Below are 23847 nucleotides of genomic sequence, written 5' to 3'. Positions count from 1 at the left end.
GCGCATGCGCAGCAACACATCTTTCTCCCCTCCCCCTTTCCCCTCAAAGGTTGCTAACAGTTACTCTTCTCCTTAGAGAAGCAGCGGGTCCAGGGCCATGTTGGGCAATTACAGCCGCGGCCCGGCCCGGGCGGGCACTAGCCGGCAGCGGGACTCGCTCCCTCTCGCCCCGCGAGAAGCGAGCGGCTGTCGGACCCCGCAGCGAAGCCAGGGCATCGACGACCGGGGCGATGGCATCGAGGTGGCGGAGGACGAGCCCTGTCCGGCCCCCGGAGGCTCCGAGCCGAGCTTAGAGACGGAAGGCGACGACTGCAAGCGGCGCCTGATCCGCCACCAGTACCGCGAGCTCATCCATAACGTGCAGCGTGAGCAGGGGCAGGGGCAGGGGCGGGCCTCCCTCCGGCGCCGGTTCTGGGGGCGCCCCTTCCCTCTGACCTCTGGCTGGGTCTTCTCTACGCAGAGCCCCTGCTATGTGCTTCCCACTGTGTGTCTCCCACTGTCTGCTTCCTCTCTCTGTGTGCCTGGGAGCGCTTTACCGGGAGGGTCTCACTTGAGCGTCAGAACCACTCTGGGAGGGAGGGGCTGTCGATCTTCCTCGGTTTTATGGTGGAAGCTGAGGCTGGCAGGTGAAGTGACTGGCCCAGGGTCACACAGCTAGGCTGGATTTGAATTCAGGACATCCGGATTCCAGCTCACTACCCCTTTCGCCTCCTAGTTGCCCCTGGTCATCTGCACCGTGGGCTTAGTAGCCAGCCCCTACCCTGAATCACAGTTTAATGAGCTCCTTTTAAGGTTTGCTAAGAGTGCTTTACAAACCCTCATCACGTGTCACAATAAAAATGTGTAACAGCTACTGAATCACAGTTATAGCGAGCAGTAGTAGCACACATTTAATTTGCGCCTTTTAAGGTTTGCAGAGCGCGTTACAATCGTCCGCACAGTCCCGTGCTGTTCTTATCCTGTATCGCGGATGAGCAGACAGGCAGGCTTTCCCCAGGGTCCGCAGCTAGAAAGTGGCAGAGGTGGTTTTTGAGTCCAGAGCTTCCAACTCCAGCATTCTGTGGCCCTGCGCTCGCTCCCTGGCCGCCCCAGGTCAGCTGTACAGGGTTAACCCTGAATAACAGTAATAATGACCTAAGTTTACCTAGCACCTTTTAAGGTTTGCACAGCACGTTACAAACAGACCTTGTTTTATCTTCTCAACCACCCGGGGAGGTAGATGCTATTATTTCCATATTACTGGTGAGCAGACTGAGGCAGGCTCTCCCCAGGATCACACAGCTACAAAAATTGGAACTCAGTAACTGCATCATCTCAGCTTCGTGTTTCTGAGCCCCTTTTCTCATTGCTGACATAACAGTGATACTTGGACTACAGACTAGATCTAGCCTTAGCCCAGTGCCTGGCCCATAGTAGGCACTTAATAAGTGTTTGCTAACTTAACTGTTCAGTATCTAAAATAGAGTTGATACTTGATAGGACTTTTGCAGAAAGCAGGTTATAAATGTGGACTGCTGTTTCCGTTCTGCCTCTCTTTCTCAATTTCAGTTGCCTACAACCGAGGCAGAATTTGTTCCTAGCAACTTTTAAGGTTGCTTTTAAAAGAAAGGCAACAAAGGGCATGTGGTGGTGGGATCTCAGCAAATAACCACCCAAAACTCAGCAAACAGAGTGTGGAGGAGTAGGATAGACCATTCATACACCTTTCTGCATCCCTATTTTCTCATTCTGGGGATGGAGAGGCCGGCATCGACCATGTCAGGTCAACTTTCCTGCTCTGGAGTACTTTGATGTAGCACTTTGTACTTTACAAAGTTTTCTTTTTCAGAGTTTAAAGAGCATGATGCTGTCTATTTAATCATAATAATCATAAATCAGTTGAGATGAATGGGCCACCATAGGCAAGGAGAGGCAGCAGGTTATAATGGACAGAGCTGACCTCTGAGACTGGAAGACTGGTTTCAAGTCCTGCCTCTGACACATACAGGCTGTGTGACCCTGACCAAGCCATTCTCAGTGTGTCCCAGGTAACTCTCTGAGATTAAAAGTTGTACAACAGTTGCTAGTCTGCATTGGTAGAAGGAGTTTCTTCACTGGTGAGTTCCTTACCCCAGTGGAATCACAGGTCTAGACCATATGCAAATCATGCCTTAAATGGGTTTTTTTTTTAAAGTGTTCTCAGAGCAAGTTTGTCCTTATTTTACATTTGTAGAAACTGAGGCAGAGCATGAGTAATTTGACCAAGATCACAAGGCTAGTAAACGCAAGACTTGGATTAGAACTGAGTTCATCTGGCTCTAGATCCAGTCCCCTTAACACTATACACAACCCACTTTCTGTAAGTTGTATAAAGGGGAGCTCATGAGTTATGGAAAAAAAACCAGGGGTTGGGAACATAAAGGGGTAGGATTTCAGGCTCTTTTAAAGCAATAAACTACCTTTATCCTTATGTGTAATTTTCTCATGATAATTCCCGAAAAGATGGGGAGCAGGACCTTTGGAAATACTTGCTGTTGATGCTGCATTTTGTTAATGTACTAGTTAAAGTTTCGATTTTCTAAAGTATGTATTTTTAAAATAGAACAACGAGAAGATATGTTGAGTTCAAAAAGCAACAAATTAACAGATGCACTTGAACAAGCCAACCAGCTGTTTAACAGAGGTAAGTGATGATATTTAATAATGTCTACTTTTAAACTTAACCTTAATCAGGAATATTAGGACCACTTAAATTGATGGGCTTATAGATAGATTTAAATTGCTGACATCAAATTTGTGACATGGAGAGCTTTGTAAGGAGGGATTGGTTTTATTTATCTCAGTTGTAATGTCTTTCAGTATTGTTTTCCTTTGTCATTTTCTGCATTCTCTTGGTTCTGCTTACTTTGCTCTTCATCATTTCATACATTTCCTTATAAGGTCTTATGGATCTTCATAGTCATCATTTCTAGCAGTGTGATAACATCCCAGTACTTTGCCGTACCATGGTCTGTTCAGCCATTTGCCTGACATTGATGGAGGCTTTTACCTTTTTGTATTCATATCACCTAGTATTAATTGCTCTACAAGTTACTCAGTGCATGTTTATTAATGGTAATAATCATGATTGTATGGGGGAGGAGGAGATAATCAGAGATTTTATTGTTCATTCCTTACAGTGTGTTTGACTTCATGACCCCATTTGGGGTTTTCTTGGCAAAAATACTAGAGTGGTTTGCCATTCCCTTCTCCAGATCATTTTACAGATGAGGAAACTGAGGCAAACAGGGTTAAGTGACTTGCCCAGGGTCACACTGCTAGTAAGTGTCCGGGGCCAGATTTGAATTCTGGAAGATGCGTCTTCCTGACTCCAAGCCTGGCTTTCTATCTACTTCGCTACTAGGTTGCCCTAATCAGAGATAACCAAGATTTAATTAGGCCTTAATGGCTGGGAAAATAATAACATTAACAGAAATAGGGAAAAGAGGAAAACAATTTTGTTTTGGTAAAGAGATAAGAGTTCTGTCTTAGTAAATTCAATTTGAAAAAGGGTAAAACATCTGTTCTTTGTAAGACAGTGTATGAAATGAAAGGCATGTAGCAGTAAAAATGGAAACAGTCCCTTCGGGGAGTTTAAATACCATGTACACAAGTAAATAGAAAGTCATTTAAAAGGCAGCAGAGTACAGTGAAAAGGACACTGGCTCTGGACACAAAGAATCTGGGTTCAAATCCCACCTTTGGGCCTCGAAGCCTCAGTTTCCTCAGGTGTAAAATGAGGGGCTGGCTAGACTGAATGGTCTCTAGAATTTTTTCCAGGTATAGATCTTTGATCTTCTGGAAGAGAACCCTGAAGACTGAGGGAATCAAGTAAGTCTTCATGAAAGAAAGGGCTCCCAAGTTGAACCTTAGAGGAAAGATTCCAAAAGACAGAAATGAGGAGGGAGCATGTTCTAGAGAGAGGTATTGGATTGTTTAGAGCGGTGATGGAATGTCCAGTTAGGGGAAGGGCAATGTTCAGTTTGTGGGGACAGCAGTTCATTAGTCGCAGGTATATTCTCATGACTAATATATGTTGAATTTAGTCACTTTGAATGTTCGATCATATCTTGATACTATTTTTTTCTTTTTTGAACAGTGTCCCAAGCCAGAGAAGCAGCGCTAGATGCCCAGTTTCTTGTTTTGGCTTCAGACTTGGGTAAAGAAAGAGCAAATCAGTTGCATTCTGATATGACCTTATTTGATCCAGGATCATATAGTGAAGATTTAGTAAGTTCAAAGCCACTGAATTTTAAGAACCTCTGTTTCACTTTACCAGATTTTGAAAAAGGTTTTTAAATGGCTTTCTGCCCCAAACTTATACTCCCATTTCCCTTTTGTTGGAATTGAGCATGGAGTTAGTAGATAGGTATGAAATAATGACTTGGGTATTAGACATTTATTGTAATCATAGAGGTGTATATATCACTTTACCATAATGTCTGATGGTCTCTTTCTTTCAAAAGTATAAGTTTTTTTGTCTTTGTGAAGTTGGGACTGACCGAATTCCAAAGCTTATTTGGAATTTTTATTTCTTTTCTTTATAGTAGGGTGAAATTGAAATCAAGTCTAGGTAGTTCCTCACTCTGATCTTATTATTTTAAATTAGTTTTTAGTAAGATTGGCTTGTTTGAAAAGAGTGCCTACTACTGAACAGACAGCTAAGTTAAAATTTATGAACAGTTTAAATATGGATTCTTTTTTTTTGTTTTTGTTTTTTGCTTTTTGGAGGGCAATTGGGGTTAAGTAACTTGCTCAAGGTCACACAGCTAGGTTTTTTTTGTGTGTGTTATTATGACTGAGGCTGAATCCGAACTCAGGTACTCCTGACTCCCGAGCCAGCACTTAAATATGGATTCTTAATACATTCTGCCCCCTTTTTACACCTCTGACGCTGTTATTGTAGAACCTGAAAGGGGCTGCTTGGTACCCAAGACTGTCTTATGTTTTTTTCTTTGTTTCATGAATTTCCATAACTAAAGAAGTCGTTACCAAGGGGCCAGCCTATCTATGATGAGCCTTTCTGTATTTAGCTAGGCTGGGCCTCAGAAAGCACCCGTTCGTTCCTTCTGTTGGCAGGACTGAGCCTAAAGTCTTTCCCATATCTAAACCAACCAGAGCCTACACTCTCTTGGCATAGCCTTTGAGAACCCGGGGGTGCCTCCAAACCACAGTGAGGCAGGATTATATCTTTGAGGAATTATCTGATCATACATAATAATTGATTAGATAAATTACTGGTACTCTAAAGATGAATTCCTTGTCTGGTGACCAATAACTGGACATACTACTGGAGGAACTGAATAGTATAAATCTTGATATCCTTGCTATAAATGAAAATAGAAGGCAAAATGAAATTATAACTAAAAGGAAGGATGTCTCACAACTTCTCCTTGGGGTGAGGTAAATAGAGGACTCAGTTTTATTGTGCATCCAAAGACAACAAATTGTTATTAGGCCATTCACTGGTTATTGCCTGTTATAATACTTCTGATAATTATTTGCAAAAAATAACATGAAAATAATTGCATATCATGTACAAATATTTGCTGCACAGGATAAAGAGATAAGAAATTGTTCAAAGGACTTGATTTAATTTTGAGGGTCTAAATATGTATTTGGATACTTGGTAAAACACAAATGTCATAGTAGGAATAGGTCAAGATGATGGAAAATATGGATCAAAAATAAGCCAGTCAAGGGGCGGCTAGGTGGCCCAGTGAGTAAAGCGCCGGCCCCGGAGTGAGGAGGACCCGAGTTCGGTTCTGGCCTCAGACACTTAACACCCACACAAAAAACTAGCCATGTAACCTTGGGCAAGTTACTTTAACCCCAACTGCTCTCCAAAAGGCAAAAAAAAAAAAAAGAAGCCAGTCAGTCAACAAACTTAAAATTAAGTGCTTACATTCCAGGCACTGTGTTAAACACTAGGACCACAAATACAAGCAAAAAGATAGTCCCAGCCTTCAAGGAGCTGACATTCTAAAGAGTGAAGACAAGGGAACTGAAAAGGGAGTAAGGATGGGGGCGGACGGAGAGTAAGGTACCTTCATGGGGGGCATGATAGAGGCAGGTTGGTGAGAAATGAAATGACAGCTGCTCTGATCCTCCTCCTGAAATGGAGGTTCTAGGAGAGGTTCAGAGAGAGAAGTTGAGGGTATTTTTAAGGTCCGAATTCTAGGGCTGCAGTGATTTTTAAGGAAGAAGAGATTTCTGGGATGTGATGGTGGAGGAGTTTGAATTGCAGCCTGGTGAGAAATGAAAGAAGCAGAAGACTTGGTCTACTTAAGTCTCACATCTTTACACTGTTTACTGTTTTAGCTGTGGACATGGCAAACAGCAGTGAACATCATCATATAATGAAATTAATGATGTTTCAATAGTCAGGAAGGAATATGTTATTGATGTGGGAGTTATTTAAAATCAGCTGTTTTGGGATAGTCGTACCGCTTGTTAGAGCAGATATTAAAATCAATACTAAACTAGAAGAATAGAAAAGAAAAAATTGGAATGCAACTTAACAGCTCCCACCTTAACAAGTTGGCAAAAACAAGCAAAAACAGGACACAGAAAGGACTTAAAATTTCATATCAAAATTTAACACAAATCAGTTACAAAAACAAGGGTACCAAAAGAACCTTAGTCAACAAATACTTGTCTTAATTTGCCAAGTGGAGATATATAGAAGCTAAGAAAAACACTGGATTATGATATGAATTTCTTTGTTAAATCTTAAAGAGAAAGATGTTGGAATATGACAAATGCCTTCTTGAAACAAGTAGCATATAGTAAAACAGTTTAAATTGTATGGCCAAACTAAGCAGAGACATCCCGAAGGCAGCAGGAAAACAGACAAAAGAGTTGTCAAAGTTGTGATACCAAGCCCTTGCCATCATCAAGAAGAGAAGGGCTACCACAATGAGCTGTAATGTCTCCGTATCCTCAGAGACAGGAATATAGAGAGGGAGCTGAAGAAAATATTGGGACTAAAGCAGCTGGACTAGGCTGTGTGTACACAGAGACAGAGTCTGTGCTGGAGGGGGTGTGACTGTAATTCCAGGGAGGGATTCATTCTCCTGAAAAACGGGAAATGCCAGAGGTATAGGAAAAGACAATCAAGACAGTGCTGCATGCCAGAGTGAGAGCTGGCTAAGCAGTCAGAGATCTGAGCTCAAATCCTAACTCTTCCACATCTGTCTGTGTAGGCTTGGGCAGCTCATCTTTTCTAGGCCTCAGTTTCTTCATCAGTAAATGAATATGTTAAGTTCAAATGGTTGAACTTAATGATCTTTAAGATCTCTTCCTTTGCTAAATCTAGGATCCTAGGACCTGATATTGACTATCTCCTGTCTATATAAAGTTTCTATGAGAATAATTATATGTCCTGAGAACCTCCTTGGTGAGGCTGTTAAAAGCAAATTGGTTTTCACAAGCCAAATTTTCTTGTAGACTACATTTTTAATATCACACAATTGACCAAAAGATACACACACACACACACACACACACATATGAATATACGCTCTGCTTATTGTTTTTTTTAATTGGTTCAGTAGACTACAACGCCTTATTAAAGGCTTTCTTCCAGCAAGGTGTATTTATTGCTTATATCAAAATTATACATAATTTCCTGAGGGAGATAATAGAACTTTGGCCCTCATCCAAAAAGGAGTGGGATACAGAAATGTTTACTGCTGTCGTGGGGATACAGAGTCTTTGTCAAAGTGAGCTTCCCTATAGATGGTGAGGCCTTCCAGATCCTCCTGTCTGAAGATGTTATTATTATCCTCATTGTGTTGAGCACAAGAACAAACGTTTGCAGGGCCTCCTCGAGGATACACACTCAGAAGTTTAATCTGATCCTCTGTGTGGGAAAAAGAAAGCGAAGGAAGACTTCCCCTTGTCTTATTTACAATCATAGGCTTATGATTGTAGTTAAATGAATAGCCCACAGAGTTTGTCAAATATGTGTATCTCAGACAGTTAGAAAAGTGCACAGTCATTGTTCTCTTGGACCCAGAACTGGACCAGATGAAAGCAGTGTGAATTACCTTTGGGAACTGACCAGATCTTGTCATTTCCTGAAGATTCTCCTTGAAGCAAAGGCCCATCTTTTTTATGCCAATATTTTACAAGTGTTTTTTTAATAAAGTCAGTAAGTTGAAGGTAGGTATCACCTAGAGGACACTGGGGAGGCATATGATGCATGTGAGCAGGCATAACATAATATATAAGGTATTCACAGAATTGTGGGGATCAAGATAGTACGTATGAATCATTTTGCAAACTTTAAAGTGCTATATAAATGTCAGCTAGAATATTCATTATTATGGCAAGACAAAGAATGTCCACTGATAAATCTGGCCTAAAACATTTACTAGTGGTGTGACCCTCATTAAATTGTTTTACTTATGCTTGCCTTAGTTTTCCTCAACTGTAAAATGGGGATAATAGCACCTCTCTCTGAGTTGTTGTGAGGATCAAATGAGATATTATTTGTAATATGCACTTGGCACAGAGCCTGGCACAGAATAGATGCCATAGAAATGTTTATTCCCTTCCCCTCTTGTTCCCTGCCCTGTATCTTCTTATTTGACAAAGTGCTAGAAATGCTGGCTGCTTCTGTGATCTCATTATTAGGATAACTCTCTTCATGGATGCAAATCAAAGCTCATCTCTGCCCTCTCCTGTATGGCTCTTCTTTATGCTGCCAGTAATTCTTATATATACTTTAACACGCTTGGGTGCCTTCCTCTAGTTAGGCTTTTCTTGGTTACTAATGAAACATTCTAATGGTCCTTTAATAAGCATTCATTGGCATCTGTGCTGTTAATAGGCATTATTCAAGGACTAAAATAAAGCAAGCCCCTGTCCTCAAGGAAAATACATTTGTGGGTGAGTGGGTGTGGAATGTAATGTGTACACAGAATACTAAGTGCAAAATAGACACAGGTTTCCAGAGGGAAAGACTAGATCTATCACAGTAGACTTGCTGAAGGAGGTGGCACTTGAGCTAAGTTTTAAAGGAAGCTAGGAAGTCTACAGAGGCAGAAGCAGTTAATTCTAGTTATGTACTATCTGTCTGCAGATAGTGCAGATGTACATTAGTGGGAGCTGGAGTGTAGTGCAGATGTACATTAGTGGGAGCTGGAGTGTTTACAAGGAACAGTAAGCAAACTAGCTTGGTTAGACCAACGCTTCTTAAAGTGGGTTGTGACTGTATAAAGTTGCAAAAAATTTAGCAACAGTAAAAGGTTTCTTTCTGAACATGCAATGACCAAAAATTAATTAAAAATCAAACTCGTAATGAATGTGTTTCTGGCTGTGCTTGCCCATGTTGCATCCTGCAACTTCACTGTAGCTTTGGTTTTAGACATAAGGCATGTGCACTTTGTACTGCACATGCCCTCAGGCCAGGTATCACTAGCTAATGCTACTGAAAATGGGAAAAGGGGGCATAAGTAGAAATTTAAGAAACTCTGGGCTAGACAGTAGGGGAAAAGGCTAGTAAATGGGGAGACTTTGAAAATAGTATTAATAGCCAACATGTATATAATGTTTTAAAACTTGCAAACATTTTATAACAAGACATCCTATTTAGTCTTTGTGCCGTTTTTTTTCTTTCTTTTTTTTCCTTTTATTTTTTTGGGGGGAAGGCAGGGCAGTTGAGATTAAGTGACTTGCCCAAGGTCACACGGCTAGTAAGTGTTAAGTGTCTGAGGCCGCATTTGAACTTAGGTCCTCTTGACTACAGGACCAGTGCTCTACTCACTGTGCCACCTAGCCACCCCTTTGTGCAGTTTTAAACTTCAAAAATTATAAATGCTACAAACTTAGGGGGAAAAAATCATTACAATTTTTAAAAGTTTTAACAAGGCAGGGCATGTTAAATATGATGCATGTGTTTAGTACAGTTTGGGGATGACTTCCTCAGCTCAGTGATAGGTAGAGGAAGTCCTCTTACTTGGCTACTTTGGTCACTTTTTTCTTGAGGGTCATGTCAGACTCTCATATGCATCAAAACCTCATTCTTGCTAGAATCTTAAGACTAGAATTACAAATACTGTCCTTTCACTGAGCAGCAAAGATGAAAGTTTTTTTTTATGAAGTTTGAAAATCATTGAGAGTACAAGATGGTGGTGATGTTGAAATTTAATAATATCAATTTTTTTTAAAGAAATCATTAACCTTTCCAAATGCTGTTTTTCCTAAGTTTTTCCATTTTTACTTAGGAAGTTATCAGACTTGTTACTTCTCTAAAGATTTTTGGGACACCCTATATTTGAGCCTCACAAGAGCTTTGTAAGATAGGTACCACGGGTATTAGTATTCTCATTTTACAGATAGTAAAATTGAGGATCAGCAAGCATAAATGACTTGCTATAATCATATAGCTAGTGTTAGTAGTAAGGCTTTATCTTCCTGTTTTACAAGTATAGAAGAAATCAAAGGGCCAAGCTCCCAAAGAAATAGAAGAATGTGATAAAGTAGAAGGGTGGTTTTGGCATGGAGACTAGAGGAGGGGAGGTGTTGAGGATGGAGTATTAGAATAGAGATCTTGGTGAGGACCAGTTGGAGATAATTTACACCTTGTTAATCTTGTTTCATTGAGTGTGACCTGGAGATTGGTAGATGAGGCTATGGACGTGGTGATATAATTGGAAGGTATGGACTTCTTAGAACCTTAAGTTGCTTATTGGGGGTAGGCAGTGGGGAGCAATGAGAATAACCAACTTCTCTTGCTGGCCTGTATCCAAGGCATGAGAGAAATCTGTTTAGTTATTGCCAAAAGATGGTGGAAGAGGTGAGGGATGAAAAGGCATTTCTTAAAAGTAAGGATTCTAGATGATATAGTGGAAATGGTGGACCAAGCAGTAGAGGAACTTTAAAAAAAGTACTAAGCTGTATTGTGATTGTATTGTATTGTTTGCCTTGGCAGATTGTGATTCTGAGTCTCAGGGATTTGAGGAGTAGCAGGAGGGAATTAACCAGCCATAAGACAAGTAAAGTTTTAAGTAGGGAGAAGTTTATAGATTAACATGACCTCGGGGTTCTAGTCCTATCTCCCTGACACTTTAAACCTTTTTTTTTTCTTTTTGGAGGCAGGGCAATTGGGGTTAAGTGACTTGCCCAAGGTCACATAGCTAGTGTTAAGTGAGGCCAAATTTGAACTAAGGTCCTCCTGACTCCAGGGCCAGCACTCTATTCACCGTACCACCTAGCTGCCCCTAAACTTTTTCTTAACATTTAGAAAATTAAATGCCTTTCATTATCCTAATTTAAATGTAATGGGATGTCTAGTTTACATCTAGGGCAAAAATTGATCATACAACTGTACTTTTCTTTTTTTTTTTCTTTTTGGAGGGGGTAAGGCAGGGCAATTGGGGTTAAGTTACTTGCCCAAGGTCACATGCCTAGTAAGTGTTAAGTGTCTGAGTTCAAATTTGAACTCAAGTCTTCCTGACTCCAGGGCCAGTACTCTATTCACTGCACCACCTAGTCACCCTGTGCTTTGATTTTGATATCATTTTGACTTCTTTTTCATTTAAGGTTTCAGCCATACTTTAAGTTCTCCTCAGTGCTTAGTAACATGATGCATACTGTTCAGTTAATATTTGTTTATTAATGTTCCATGTATTTCAAAAGTTCTGTTTTAATAAAATTTGGGTGGTGAATAGCATTTTTTTTCTAATTTACGTAATCTTTGAATTTCATTATTGTGTCACTGACCTTACTAAAAATAGCCACTTGCATCTGTGGCTCTTCCAAAAATACCATAATCTCTGTTCTGAGGACAGAAAAGTTTTGCATGTATCACATATTTAGAAATTGATTTGAATTTGAGCTTGTAAAATTTTGTGGCAATTTCCAAAAGTGAACTGTTTGTAGACATGTACAGGAACATCTAGTACACATTGTGCTGCTGGAAAATGGCACTTAAGATGCTAAAGACCATCATACTTTCTTACCAAGATTTTATAACTTAGCTGGATAATTTTTCTTTTGGTTCAAGATGTAAGCTTTCCTTTACATCTTGGGAACAAAATTTATTTCATGGCTGCTTGTAAACTTATATAACTGCTGTGTTGTAGCTGTGTACCTTTGAGATACGATATGGTTTCTGACCATTGAACTGGGAGACTTAGGAATGTTTTTCATCTAGTAAATGATGGCATTTGACTAAATTAAGACTTTTCCCCCTGTCGTTTCAGCTTAAATATATGGGCCTAAATCGTCTTGAAGTACAAGAAAGTGATGGTGAGGAAGAACCTCTTAATACTGGATTCTTACCTGAAGATTCCTGGCTCAGAGTGGGAATAATATCAGTAAAATACTTAAAGTTTGCTCCAACATTCCATTTTTTGTAAGTTTATTTGGGGCCTGGCAGAGGGTTGATATCTGACAAGTAGTTCTGTCTTTTAGAGATAACGTTATATTTAGCATGAGTATAGATGGACTTCATAAAGCACTTACAAATTTTTTTTTTATTAACAAGGATGTATTTTCTTTCCCTCCCAAATGAACAAGAAAAAAAAGGAAAACCCTTATAACAAGCATGCATAGTCAGGAAAAGCAAATTCCTGCATCGACCATGTCCAAAAATGTGTATCTCATTCTGTATCCTGATTGTCACCTCTCTGTCAAAAGGTGGATAACATGCTTCTTCAATCCTCTGGAACTGTGATTTGTCATTATGTGGGTCAGAGATCTTGTCTTTTAACTTTATTTTTTTAAATAAGGTTACTATATAAATCATTCTTCTAGTTCTTACTTTACTATGTATATTTTATATAGGTTCTCCCAGTGTTCTTGGAAACCATTCATTTTGTTATTTTTATGACAGTAAGAATGTGTATACCATAATTTATTTAGCAGTATCCAATAGATGGATATCCTTTTTTGCTATTACAAAAAAGAGCCATTATAAATATTTTTATATGTGTGTGTCTTTTTAAAATTTCCTTCATTTTTTTGGAGTGTAGACCTAAGTGGTTTTGCTAGGTCGGAGGGCATGCGTAATTTAATGACTTTTTAGACCAGTTCACAGCTGTACCAATAGTGCATTAAAGTATCATTTTCCTGCAGCCCCTCCGACAATTGTTATTTTCTTTTTTTGTTAGCTTTGCCAGTCTGATAAGTATGATGTAGAACATCAGAGTTGCTATAATTGCGTTTCTTTAATTAATAGTGATTTGGAGCATTTATTCATATGATTGCTTGGATTTCTTCCTTTGAAAACTACCTGTTCTGTCCTTTAACTGTCAGTTGAGGAATGGCTTTTGTTCTTACAAATTTGAGTCTATTCCTTATGCATCTTAGATATAAGAAGACCTCCAAGGGAAGTGCTCTTTCCAACATACCATGTTAGCAGGAGTTACTTAATGACTTTGGTAAATCATAGCTTTCTTGAACAGATAGGTTTTTTCTCATTCTAATTAGGTTTGGTTCATTCAAGACTGATCCTCCTGTGCCAAAGCAACGTCAGAAAAAAAAAGATAAGAAAGAAGAAGAAAGGGCCATGCCTGCCGAGGTTTGCTTCTTGCAGTCATTATTTTTATATTTTGATATAATAGTCAGCCATCTTTATAAGTTTAAAAGACAATATCATATGGGAGGGAGGTCATGAGATAGGAAAATGGGATACATTCTTAGAACTATGTTTTTCTTGTGATTTTCTATCATTCTTATATTTTTGATTCTTATTTTTTTATGGGACTTTGTTCATTTTCAGGACTTTGTTCATTTTGGAATTCAGTTATCAGTTTCTCTTCTATAACCATTCTAAGAAATGTTATTGTTAAATTTATTGTTTTCTTCTATTAGTAGTAAGGATAAGTTTTTCAAATCCTGTTACTAGAAATGGAAAATTTACATTTATCCTTTTAGATGTAATATTTATGGTATTTGACAAATTTATGCTTAGATGTCATCCTTGCTGCCACCTAGTAAATATGTAGTTTGCAGCTAGAGAGAGTAGATAATCATAATATCTCACATTTTCAAGGAACCTCAGAGATAACTTAGGCCAACCTGCACTTGGATAGGAATCTTCTCTAATATTCCTTAGATTTGATCATATATAGTCATTTGAAAACTTTCAGTGATAAAACAGTATTGCTTTCTAAGGCATCACACTTTGGGACAACTCTAATTATTATGAAGTTTTGTTTTGTTTTTATATCAAGTTAAAGTTTGCCTCTGCACTTTTTACAGATGGCTCCTAGGTATACCCTTTGGAACTAAACATAACAAGTCAAATCATATTTGGCACTTGTTTCTGACAGGTTTTTTTTTTTTTTGGCTTTTTGGAGGGGGGAAGGCAGAGCAGTTGGGATTAAGTGACTTTTCCAAGGTCACACAGCTAGTAAGTGTTAAGTGTCTGAGGCTGGATTTGAAATCAGGTCCTCTAGGGCCAGTGCTCTTATTCACTGCGCCACCTAGCCACCCCACTCTTTCTGACATTTGAAGACAGTTATATTATGTGCCACTATTGACTAAACTTCAGGACCTTCAGGTTATTCTTATGTTTTCTCTGGTTTCCTGTGCACTCACCCATATGGTTGCCCCTTTACAGTGCTTCATTTTGTCAGGAGTTCTCTTCAGATGTGGTACTGAAATCTAGAAATGATACTTGAGATGTGGTCTCATCCGGGCAGTATATGATAAAATTAGCATCTCTCTCCTTTTATACATAATGCTCTTGTTTATGAAACTTAAGATCCCATTAGTCTTTTTGGCATCCATGTCCTAATACAGCCTCATTTTGAGCTGGTGGTCCTCCAAAACCCCAAGTCTTCCATAGAAGCTTGATAAGTATGAATAGGCATGTGAGGGGCTCACCTGGTTTCTGATAAAACATTTTTGCATAATGGTGATGATGAGCATTCATGTTTGTTGACTTGCTTGTACTTTCCAGTTGAAAAAAATGGAGGAGTCCCAACAAGAGGCTACAGAAAAAGAGGTGGAAAGGATCCTGGGATTACTGCAGACCTATTTCAGAGAAGAGCGTGAGTGTGACTTCAGCTCGTAACTTGAACAATATGCATTTAGAAAGTGTTACAAATTTTAAAGTATTGTTTTCTTGTAAAAAGATGTTTTATTTTTATCTTTTAAAAGTGTATTTAAAACTTGATTTTTGAAGTATTTTTACAAAAAAAAGTAGTTGCCATCTTTTAGTTAATACCTGCTGTTGTGTGAACTTTGGTGAAAAGTAATTTTCTCTTTTCTGTTTTCCCATGTTTGTAGCTGAGACTCCTATATCCTTCTTTGACTTTGTGATTGATCCAGATTCTTTTGCCCGAACTGTGGAAAATATTTTCCATGTTTCCTTCATTGTAAGGGTAAGGCCTAATTACAAAATTTTCAACTGTTTTTTGTAAGTAAAAAAGCTACAGATAACATAACATAAAAGAATTGTTAAAACTAGTTTTGCGAAAATCCTTATTATTGCTGGCTATTTGAAAAGAAATGTAAATAGGTAGAAGAAACTAACCTAGATAGAAACTTTCATGTTTTCTGTACCATTGATTTTACCTTGTCATTGTTAGGATAGAATTGTTTAAAATAAATTAATATTATGAGTTTGAAATTTTAAAATCCATTTTGAAACGTAATAAGAGTTTGGATACAGCTAGTCAATTGAATCAATGTTGACATTTTTTTCCTTAAAAAGATGCAGACTGAATCTTAAGTTTCTGATAGAAATTTTGTGGTTAGGAGATACATTTCTGATTGGTAGCAAGCACTGTGCCCACTTTCAAATAGAAAACATAATTACATGTATTAACACACATACAATATTATAATCACTTGATTTATGGTTATATTATACCACTACAGAGCTTTCTGAAGTAGATGTCAGAGTCATAGAATGCATGAATGAAAGGAAGAAAAAATATTTTTAAAAGCATTTCCTGTGTATCAGGACTGTACTAAATTCTGGGGGATACAAAGAGAAAAAGTTAGATAGTCTTTTTCCCTGGAACTTCAGTTGGGAGAGAAAACACATAAAAGCAAGTTCAGCCACAGAGTTAGCGGGACAGCCTAGAAGTCCTTAAGGGACTCTCATTGTTAGCAGTCTTTCCACCCAGCTGTTGCCTGCTACAAGTATTAAAAGTAGTATGTATTTCCAAAGCAGAGATGGGAGAAGACATTTCACTCCATCCTTCTTGTACAGATAGAATGTCCATAGGTGTGGAACATTACATATATTTTCAAACTTTTTCAATGTATTGATCAGTTTTACAGGGGGGAGGGGTTTCCTCTTTCCCTTTTTTCTTTAAACAATATTCTTTGTTAGATGGGTTGGCTCTTTGAGAGGCAGAAGGAGAAGTATACTGAGATAAATTTTGGTAATAAAAAAACCAAAGATATCAATAAATATATTCTGTAAAGTCCTAACATGAGTATAATTTGCAGAACATGAAGTCAAGGACTGGTGCTACACACGGACAAAACACAGACTCTTGAGTTAGATAGATCCTACCTTTGTCCATCTCTCATATGGCCACTTTTCATAGAGGCCTCTACTTTTGAAGGCAGGCTTTCCCAATGCTGAATAGCTTTCAGTGCTCAGTCTTTTCCTACTATAAAGTTGGATTCTTGGCCTGCCAATTTCTGCGAGTTTAACACATTACTGAAGCAGCTGAAGTTTTGTGTTTATTCTTGGCATAGATTTGTGTGTATAGGTCTTCTCTAGTGCAGAATATCAAGATATATATTACTGGCCACAACATGACAGGGAAGTTAAGGAAAATCTTGTTTCCTAGCGTTTATTTGTACTGTTACTTCTGTTTTCTAATGCCATATTGCTACCATTTGAGAGATGTGCATTGAAAATAAATGATGCTGTCTTAATAGCAAGTGGTAAAATTATGTGTCACATTTGTATTTTTAGGATGGTTTTGCAAGAATAAGACTTGACCAAGATAAACTGCCAATAATAGGTAATGAATCTGTTTAAAAAATTTATTTATGGAGAGTTGGTCTATTTAATGAAAGAGGACAAATTTTTACTTTGTTAAAAGCAAATGAGTTTTATTACAAGGTTTACACTTATTTAATACATAAATGCTTAACAGCTGAAAACTGGAAATAAGAGATAAGTTAAAAACAATAAACATAATTGTAGGTAAAATTCCTTGACATATTAGTATTATCTTTACAGTATGAGCGATGAAAAAACTGAATAGAGCTCAGGGCCCAAAGTCAGGAAGACCTGAATTCCAATCCAGCCTGAGGCATTTATTAGCTCTGTAATGCTGGTGCTGGTCAAGTCATTTAACCTTTGTTTGCTCCTGTTTTCTCAGTTATAAATGGAGATAATAATAGTACCTACTTCCCAGGGCTGTTGTGAGGCTCAAATGAGGTAACATTTGTGAAAAAATAACAACTTAGCACAATGCCTGGCAACATCTAGACTCTATGTATATAAATAAATGCTTATGCCCCTCCTCTAAAAGGTGGTAAAATACCCTAAAGGTTTTCAGTTTTCTTCCTGTTTCTGTCTCTCATTTTTACTGGCACTTTTTCCTACAGTCCTTTAATACAGTATGTTGGGGCTCATTTGTTGATCCTCTGCTCTTCATCTGCATTCTCAAATTTGTAATGGCCCATAGGATATCATCACCTGAAACTTAGCCTGTTGAAAATGGAATCAGTCATTATCTTACCCCAAACAAGCACCATTTCCTAATTTTACTTTTGTTTTTAATCAAACTATAGTCATCTGGGTTCTTCATGCACATAACCTGAAGTGTTTTGCCTTTAGTCTGCCTAGTCTCCCTTACATTTTCATTTGATTGTCACAAAATCCTGTCTTTTCCCCCCATGATCTCTTGGGTGAGGTTGGATGGAATCTGTTACTTGGGGTAATGCTTTTAGTCCAAGTCTTCCTGCTTCAGGCTTTCAGTGGTATAAGTGTCTGATCCATTTGATCTTCTTCTATTTCCTACTCCAAACCTTTTTATATTGAACAGTTCCCATCATTTCTTTTTATTACTTAAGCCGAAATGGTATCCCATTACCTATCACACATCAAGAAACTTACTAGCTCTTTGCCCATTCACTTTGATTACCACCCAGAATAGTTCTTTTGTTTCATCCAGGCCAGTTTGTTTGCCCCACTCTTTTAAGCAATATTAGTAATTTTCAGATTCATGGCTTTACTTAAATAATTTTCTTCATTTAGAATTCATTCCTCTTTATTCTACTAATCCATATCCATTTTTTCCTATATGTAACTCCAAAACCATGTCTCAAGAAAAGCTAACCTGATCACATAACTTTATTTCATTTTCTTTAAACTCCCTCACATGCATGTAAGTCTCATAATATGTTTTTATGTGCATTTATATGCTGCTTTGAAATTTTCCTCGTTTTAGTCAACTATATTATAAATTCCTCAACATCAGTGATAGTGTTCTCTCCTTCCTTAGTTTCACCCAAAGTGCCTTTTGTAATTACCATGCATTCTATAGGTACTGAGTATGTTTGTAGAGGAAAAAATAATTGTTTACCTAATACCCAATTACTGTTGAGAATAAAAGAAGGTAAATTCAAATTATTATTTTGTGGGGGACACCAGCAGTCAGGGTTAAGTGACTTGCCAGAATTACACAGCTAATGTCTGAGACTGGATTTGAACTCAGGTCTTTCTGACTCTAGGGCCAGTGCTCTATCTACTGTACCACCTGGTTGCCCCAAATTCATATTGTTATTGCACTAAATTGAGAATATATTGACATGTCCCATGCCATTGGATTGAATTGTTAAGTACATTCTAAATTAAATGAAGTGGGATGTAAGTACTTAATTCAATAACAAATGTCTATAAAGTTTACAGTTCTATTATTGATGAAATAGTCTTCTGATTTAATCACTTTTAAAAATGTTCCCTTTCCTAACAGAGCCCATTACCCAGGGTAATGAGGAAAGTGAACAACAAAGTACCCAAATCAGGCACCAAGACATTATATCATTGAGTTACCAAGACTGGAAGGTAAAGCACATATCTTCAGCTTCCTAAATCTTGACTTTTTCTACGTTGGTTTTAAGTTGAATGGCATTTTCTTTAATATTCATTTTTTTCTGCCAGGACATTGTGAGAACTTTTGAAATTTCACAGCCTATGATTTCTCCTCCATGCCGTAGCAAGTAAAATCTAAGCTTTCAAAGGTATGGTTCCATGTTATTTGGCAACCAAAACTACTTTACAAAATGACCTACACCATTGAGGTAATTAGCTCCGTCTGCTATTGTTTCATGTTCCTATGATTAATGTGTGCCTCCTTGAACTTCTTTTGTCAAAACATTCTCTTGTTGACTGTAGGTCACTGGCAGGACAAACATTATCAGCTAAGTTTATGCTTTGGACAGAGTTGTATGGTGGTTTTGACAGAAAAATGATATCCATGTTAAAAACTAGTAAAGCAGAAATTTGTCCCCCATGATATTCAGTCATCCTAGAACTTGAATTGATTCCTTTTGCTACTCTTTCTTTCTTTTTTTTTTTTTTAAAGCAATCGGGGTTAAGTAACTTTGCTCCAGGTTACACGGCCAGTTATTTCTGGGTGTGGTGCTGAGTGTCTAAGCTGGGGATTTGATCTCCAGGTCATCCCAACACTGGAGCCGCTGCTCTTACTTGCTGAGCCACCTGGCCGCCCCTCCTTTTGCTACTCTTAAATAGGGAAAGCTTCAAATTAAAAGGTGAAGATTAGGAAAGATAGACTTTGGTTACAGTTCTGAATGTTCCATTCTTCCCTTTTCTCTTCCCTAATATCCCTATTTAATACCTGGTAGTTACTATAAAACCTTTAAAATGAATAGATGCTTTGATGTTATATTTATTTTTCATTGTTATATGACACAGTAACATTAAAAGTTATCTAGTTACAGTGAAATATATTTGAAAATGGAACTATTTTTTTTAGTTTCTCATTATAAAATATATTTTTATTGATCAAAATTTTTCTGTAATGAAATCAGTCACCAAATGGTTTCCATTTGCTGATTATTGCACAATTTAGACTCTCAAGCTTTATAGCAATCTTTAGGAATGGGTTGAAATTACATTTTTGTTATCTGAGGCACATTTTAATATGTTGCCATTAATTATTACAGACCATTATATTATTACTAAAATATAATTTAGCTATTAATATTTTTATTTTATTATCTTATAAGAATCTTATTTTTCATATCTCCAACTTTTGACAGCCATGTAGATGAACATTTTATTTTCAGTCATCCTGTTAAGTGTCTGCAAACTAAAGGGGGAATAGCACCAAAAATTTTGGGGAAAAAAAGGTCCTATAGGGGCTCTGCCAGGCAAGAGCAATTTCACTTGAATCAGTGAACGCTAGGAACCCAACAGTAGTGACTTGACCAGCACCATCAATGCCTTTTTTGTCATATTTATTTAGATTTCTTTTTGGGTAAAACTTGCTGTTGTTTCAGTAAGCTGTTGAGGTTAAAGTAGTTCTATTTGATAAGTCCCCTTTGCTAGAAAGCACTCAGAGCAGGTGAGAAGACAGGAAGTACTGAAAAAGAATAACATTTAGCATATACCATCAGCCATGAACATTATTACCATCAGTAAGGCAAATCAAACAGGATCACCCTTTTCATAACCATTAAGTTTCCTTTGTGTAACTTTTCCTGCCGTAAGGCTATTACTGATTTTTGTTTTGGCCTGTATAAAAATCAGAGTGAATACAATGCTTACATATGATTTGCCTTGGCTTTTGTACCTTTGTAGGGCTTTCCTGATAACCTAGCAGACTAAGCTATATTAATTGGATTTCATTTGAATTTGTATTTTTGATTGATTATTCCTTATTTCCAGGTGTCTCAAATGAAAATTGGCACCTCAAATGGAAAGAAGCATATGTCATTTATTGTATTTTGAAATATGTTTTTCAGAGTATCAGATGTTTAGAATCAGATGTTTTTTGTTTATATGTATTGTTTCTGAAGCTGCTTTGCTTTCCTATGATTAAAGAGATTCACTGCCATATCTGTTACATAATCGTCTTTTTATTGATCCTTCCAAATTTGTATTTTGTGATCATTTGACTTCATTTAGGTTATTTACACATGGGTCTTCAAGATCTTTATGCAGATGACTTACACCTTTATATTCAGTTCTACTCCTTCCCCTTGAGCTTCAGTCCCGTCACTAGTTAACCCTATTGTATATCTCAAACTATCTCAAACTGGATGTTACAGAGACACCTCAACATGAAAACTGAATTAATTTTTTCCCCAAGACCCATCAGCTTTACAAACTTTCCTTGTTCTTTTGGAGGCACCACCATTTTTCCATTCTCCCAAGATTATTAGTTTCCAAATCTTACTGTTTCTCTATTCACAATATCTCTTGACTCTGGCTTCTTCTGTCTTTTTCCATCTTCTTCCAGTCTTCTTAGTTTAGTCATTCATCACCTCTTACCTGGATTATTACAATGATAGTCTATGGGTGGGAGGGCTGTGGCTGTATTATCAGTAGCCTGGGGGGAGGGAGGGTAAGGTGGGAAAGAGAACATCTGTGGTCATGTAGGAGTACAAGACTTTTGAAAGGGGTTAGAACAGGGGTGGGGAACCTCTGGCCACATGTGGCCTTCTAGGTCCTTGGATGGAGGCCAAGTTTTACAGAACAAATCCTTTCATTAAGGTGATTTATTCTGTGAAGTTTGGATTTAGTCAAAGGGCCACACTTGAGGATCTAGACAGCCACATGTGGCCTCAAGGCCACAGGTTCTCCACCCTGGTTTAGAATAAAAGCTACTTTCTACAGTTGCTCTAAAGGGGAAGTTAGCAACTGGCTTACTTTGGGCAGCTTAGCTCTTACCAAATGTTTGATACACAAAAAGATGTCAGACAGTGAGCAAACCTATTTATCAAAACAAAGCAGATTAGAAGAGACAAAACAATACTTAAGAGTAAGTGAGCTTTTTGAGATCAAGGAGGGAAGATTTTACCAGGGAGATCTTTGGGGTACAGGAACTGGGAATGAGGGGACATGTTGAGGAGCTGATCTTTATCCTAACATAAAAAAATTAATACTTAAGTCTCTTAAACTGTTATTCCAAAGTCTGTCCAGTCAGACTCTTAAAGGTCTCAGCTAATCAGGATTTTATTTCTCTGCAAGTATCAACTCAGGGGACTATCCTTCAAGAAAGTGCAGTAGGCTTGGGACAGCAGGGAATTTATGATCCCTAAATGTCTGTGGGAGCCTCAGTCAACACCATTTTCAAAAATGCTTAAATATTACAAGATCATTTCATTTAGCAGTGGGGAAATGCTATGTTTCTGCAGATTGATTTGGACCCACTAAAAGTTTGCTGGTCTGTGTTCTTAGTTACCCCTGAAAAAGCCTAGCACTCAATATCCAGAGAAAGCAACAGATCCCAAAACAATACAAATCACCACTAAAGTAAACTAAGACATTCCCTGCAGAATGTCTTGCAGAGCCTGGCCCTAACACAAAGTCCCAATTCAAAAAATAAGGCTGGAGGAAAGAGTAAACCAAAAAGACTCCCATCATAAAGTGCTATTATGGTGACAGAGATGCCCAAGAGCAAACCTAGAGGAAGAAAATGACTCCAAAAACATAAGCAAAGCCCACACAGGCAAAATATAAGTTCAGCTAGAATTCTTGGAAGAGCTAAAGCAAGAGTCAAGTAAAATTTTAAAAAATTATAAATGAAATGAGAACATCAGAGTAAAGAATTGGAAAAAAAAAAGTTTTGGAAGAAAGATTTGGAAGGAGAATTAATAGTTTAATACAAGAGGTACAAAATTTTTCCTAAGCAACAGACACCTGGAAAAGTTGAATGGATCAAACAAAAGTTAATGACTCATGAGACAACAAGAAATATTAAAAACAGTTAAAAGTAGAGCAAAATATAATATTTCATATTTTTAAAATGACTCAAAATTAGATCTAGAAGACTTAAGAATTATTGGACTACTTGGAAACCATGACCAAAAAAAAAGCTTGAACGTTAGATTTCAAGAAACCATCAAAGAAAATGCCTATTATCCCTTAGAACCAAATGGCAAAATGAAAATGGAAAGAATCCACAAGTCATGTCTTGAAACAAACCCAAAATGAAAATTCCCAGAAACATTATAGCCCAAATCCAAAACTACCAGGTCAAAAAGAAAATACTGCAAGAAGCTTTAAAGATTTTAAGTACCAAGAAGCCACATTTAAAGTCACATAAGATTTAGCAGCTACTATAAAGGAGCAGAACAAATGGAATATGACATTCCAAAAGGCAGATGACATAGACTTATAGTCCAAAATAACCTATTTTCTCAAATTCAGTACAATCCTACAAGGGAAAAAAATGTACTTTAAATAAAACAGAGGACTTCCATCATTCCTGATGAAAAGGCTAGAGCTGGGAAGAAACTTTGAAAAACAAACATGGAAGTCAGATAAAATAGTATCTATCTATCTATACAGTGGTAAGAAAGAGTGAACTATCAAAAGGGACTAAATAAGAATGAAGTATTGACATTCTCCTAAGAGAACGTAAGAGAATAGAATGGAGAAAAACAATGATCATAACTGTTAATGTGGATGAGATTAACTCCAACAATGGAGGTGGAAAGCAGAATCTGACAACATTTACAAGAAACACTTTTGGAACATAAAAATCCACACAGTTCAAATAAGGGGCTAGAACAATATTGTACTTCAACTGAACTTGGGCTATTAATCATAATTTTAGATAAAACATCAGCAAAAACAGGCTCAGTTAAGAGATATGAAGAGGAAAACTTCATTGTGCTAAAAAGAATACATAGCAAATGAATTAA

At 37.7% G+C, this 23847-nt stretch overlaps 1 protein-coding gene across 3 annotated transcripts; it reads left to right on the top strand.

The window, feature by feature from the left end:
- NSMCE4A (NSE4 homolog A, SMC5-SMC6 complex component) lies at nucleotides 1-21108 on the top strand. Of its 3 annotated transcripts, XM_069099129.1 has the most exons (11): nucleotides 7-365; nucleotides 2582-2662; nucleotides 4118-4248; nucleotides 12231-12382; nucleotides 13459-13549; nucleotides 14936-15026; nucleotides 15265-15359; nucleotides 16916-16964; nucleotides 18927-19018; nucleotides 19115-19194; nucleotides 20864-21032. In XM_069099129.1, the coding sequence occupies exons 1-10, from the start codon at nucleotides 98-100 to the stop codon at nucleotides 19175-19177; spliced, it is 1113 nt and encodes a 370-aa protein (XP_068955230.1). In that variant the 5' UTR covers nucleotides 7-97; the 3' UTR covers nucleotides 19178-19194; nucleotides 20864-21032. The 3 variants fall into 3 exon arrangements, with proteins under 3 accessions (XP_068955229.1, XP_068955230.1, XP_068955231.1); XM_069099130.1 differs by lacking the exons at nucleotides 18927-19018; nucleotides 19115-19194 and adding an exon at nucleotides 2213-2338 and having other exon boundaries at nucleotides 230-365; nucleotides 20864-21108; XM_069099128.1 differs by lacking the exons at nucleotides 18927-19018; nucleotides 19115-19194 and having other exon boundaries at nucleotides 1-365; nucleotides 20864-21108.
- The last annotated feature ends 2739 nt before the right edge of the window (nucleotides 21109-23847 follow it).

The sequence above is a fragment of the Petaurus breviceps genome, unplaced genomic scaffold, assembly GCF_028583685.1.
Source record: "Petaurus breviceps papuanus isolate PSGF00001 unplaced genomic scaffold, PetGlider_PUasm1.0 37, whole genome shotgun sequence".
NCBI classification, from domain to species: Eukaryota; Metazoa; Chordata; class Mammalia; order Diprotodontia; family Petauridae; genus Petaurus; species Petaurus breviceps.
This window is presented reverse-complemented; position numbering and strand designations above follow the sequence as displayed.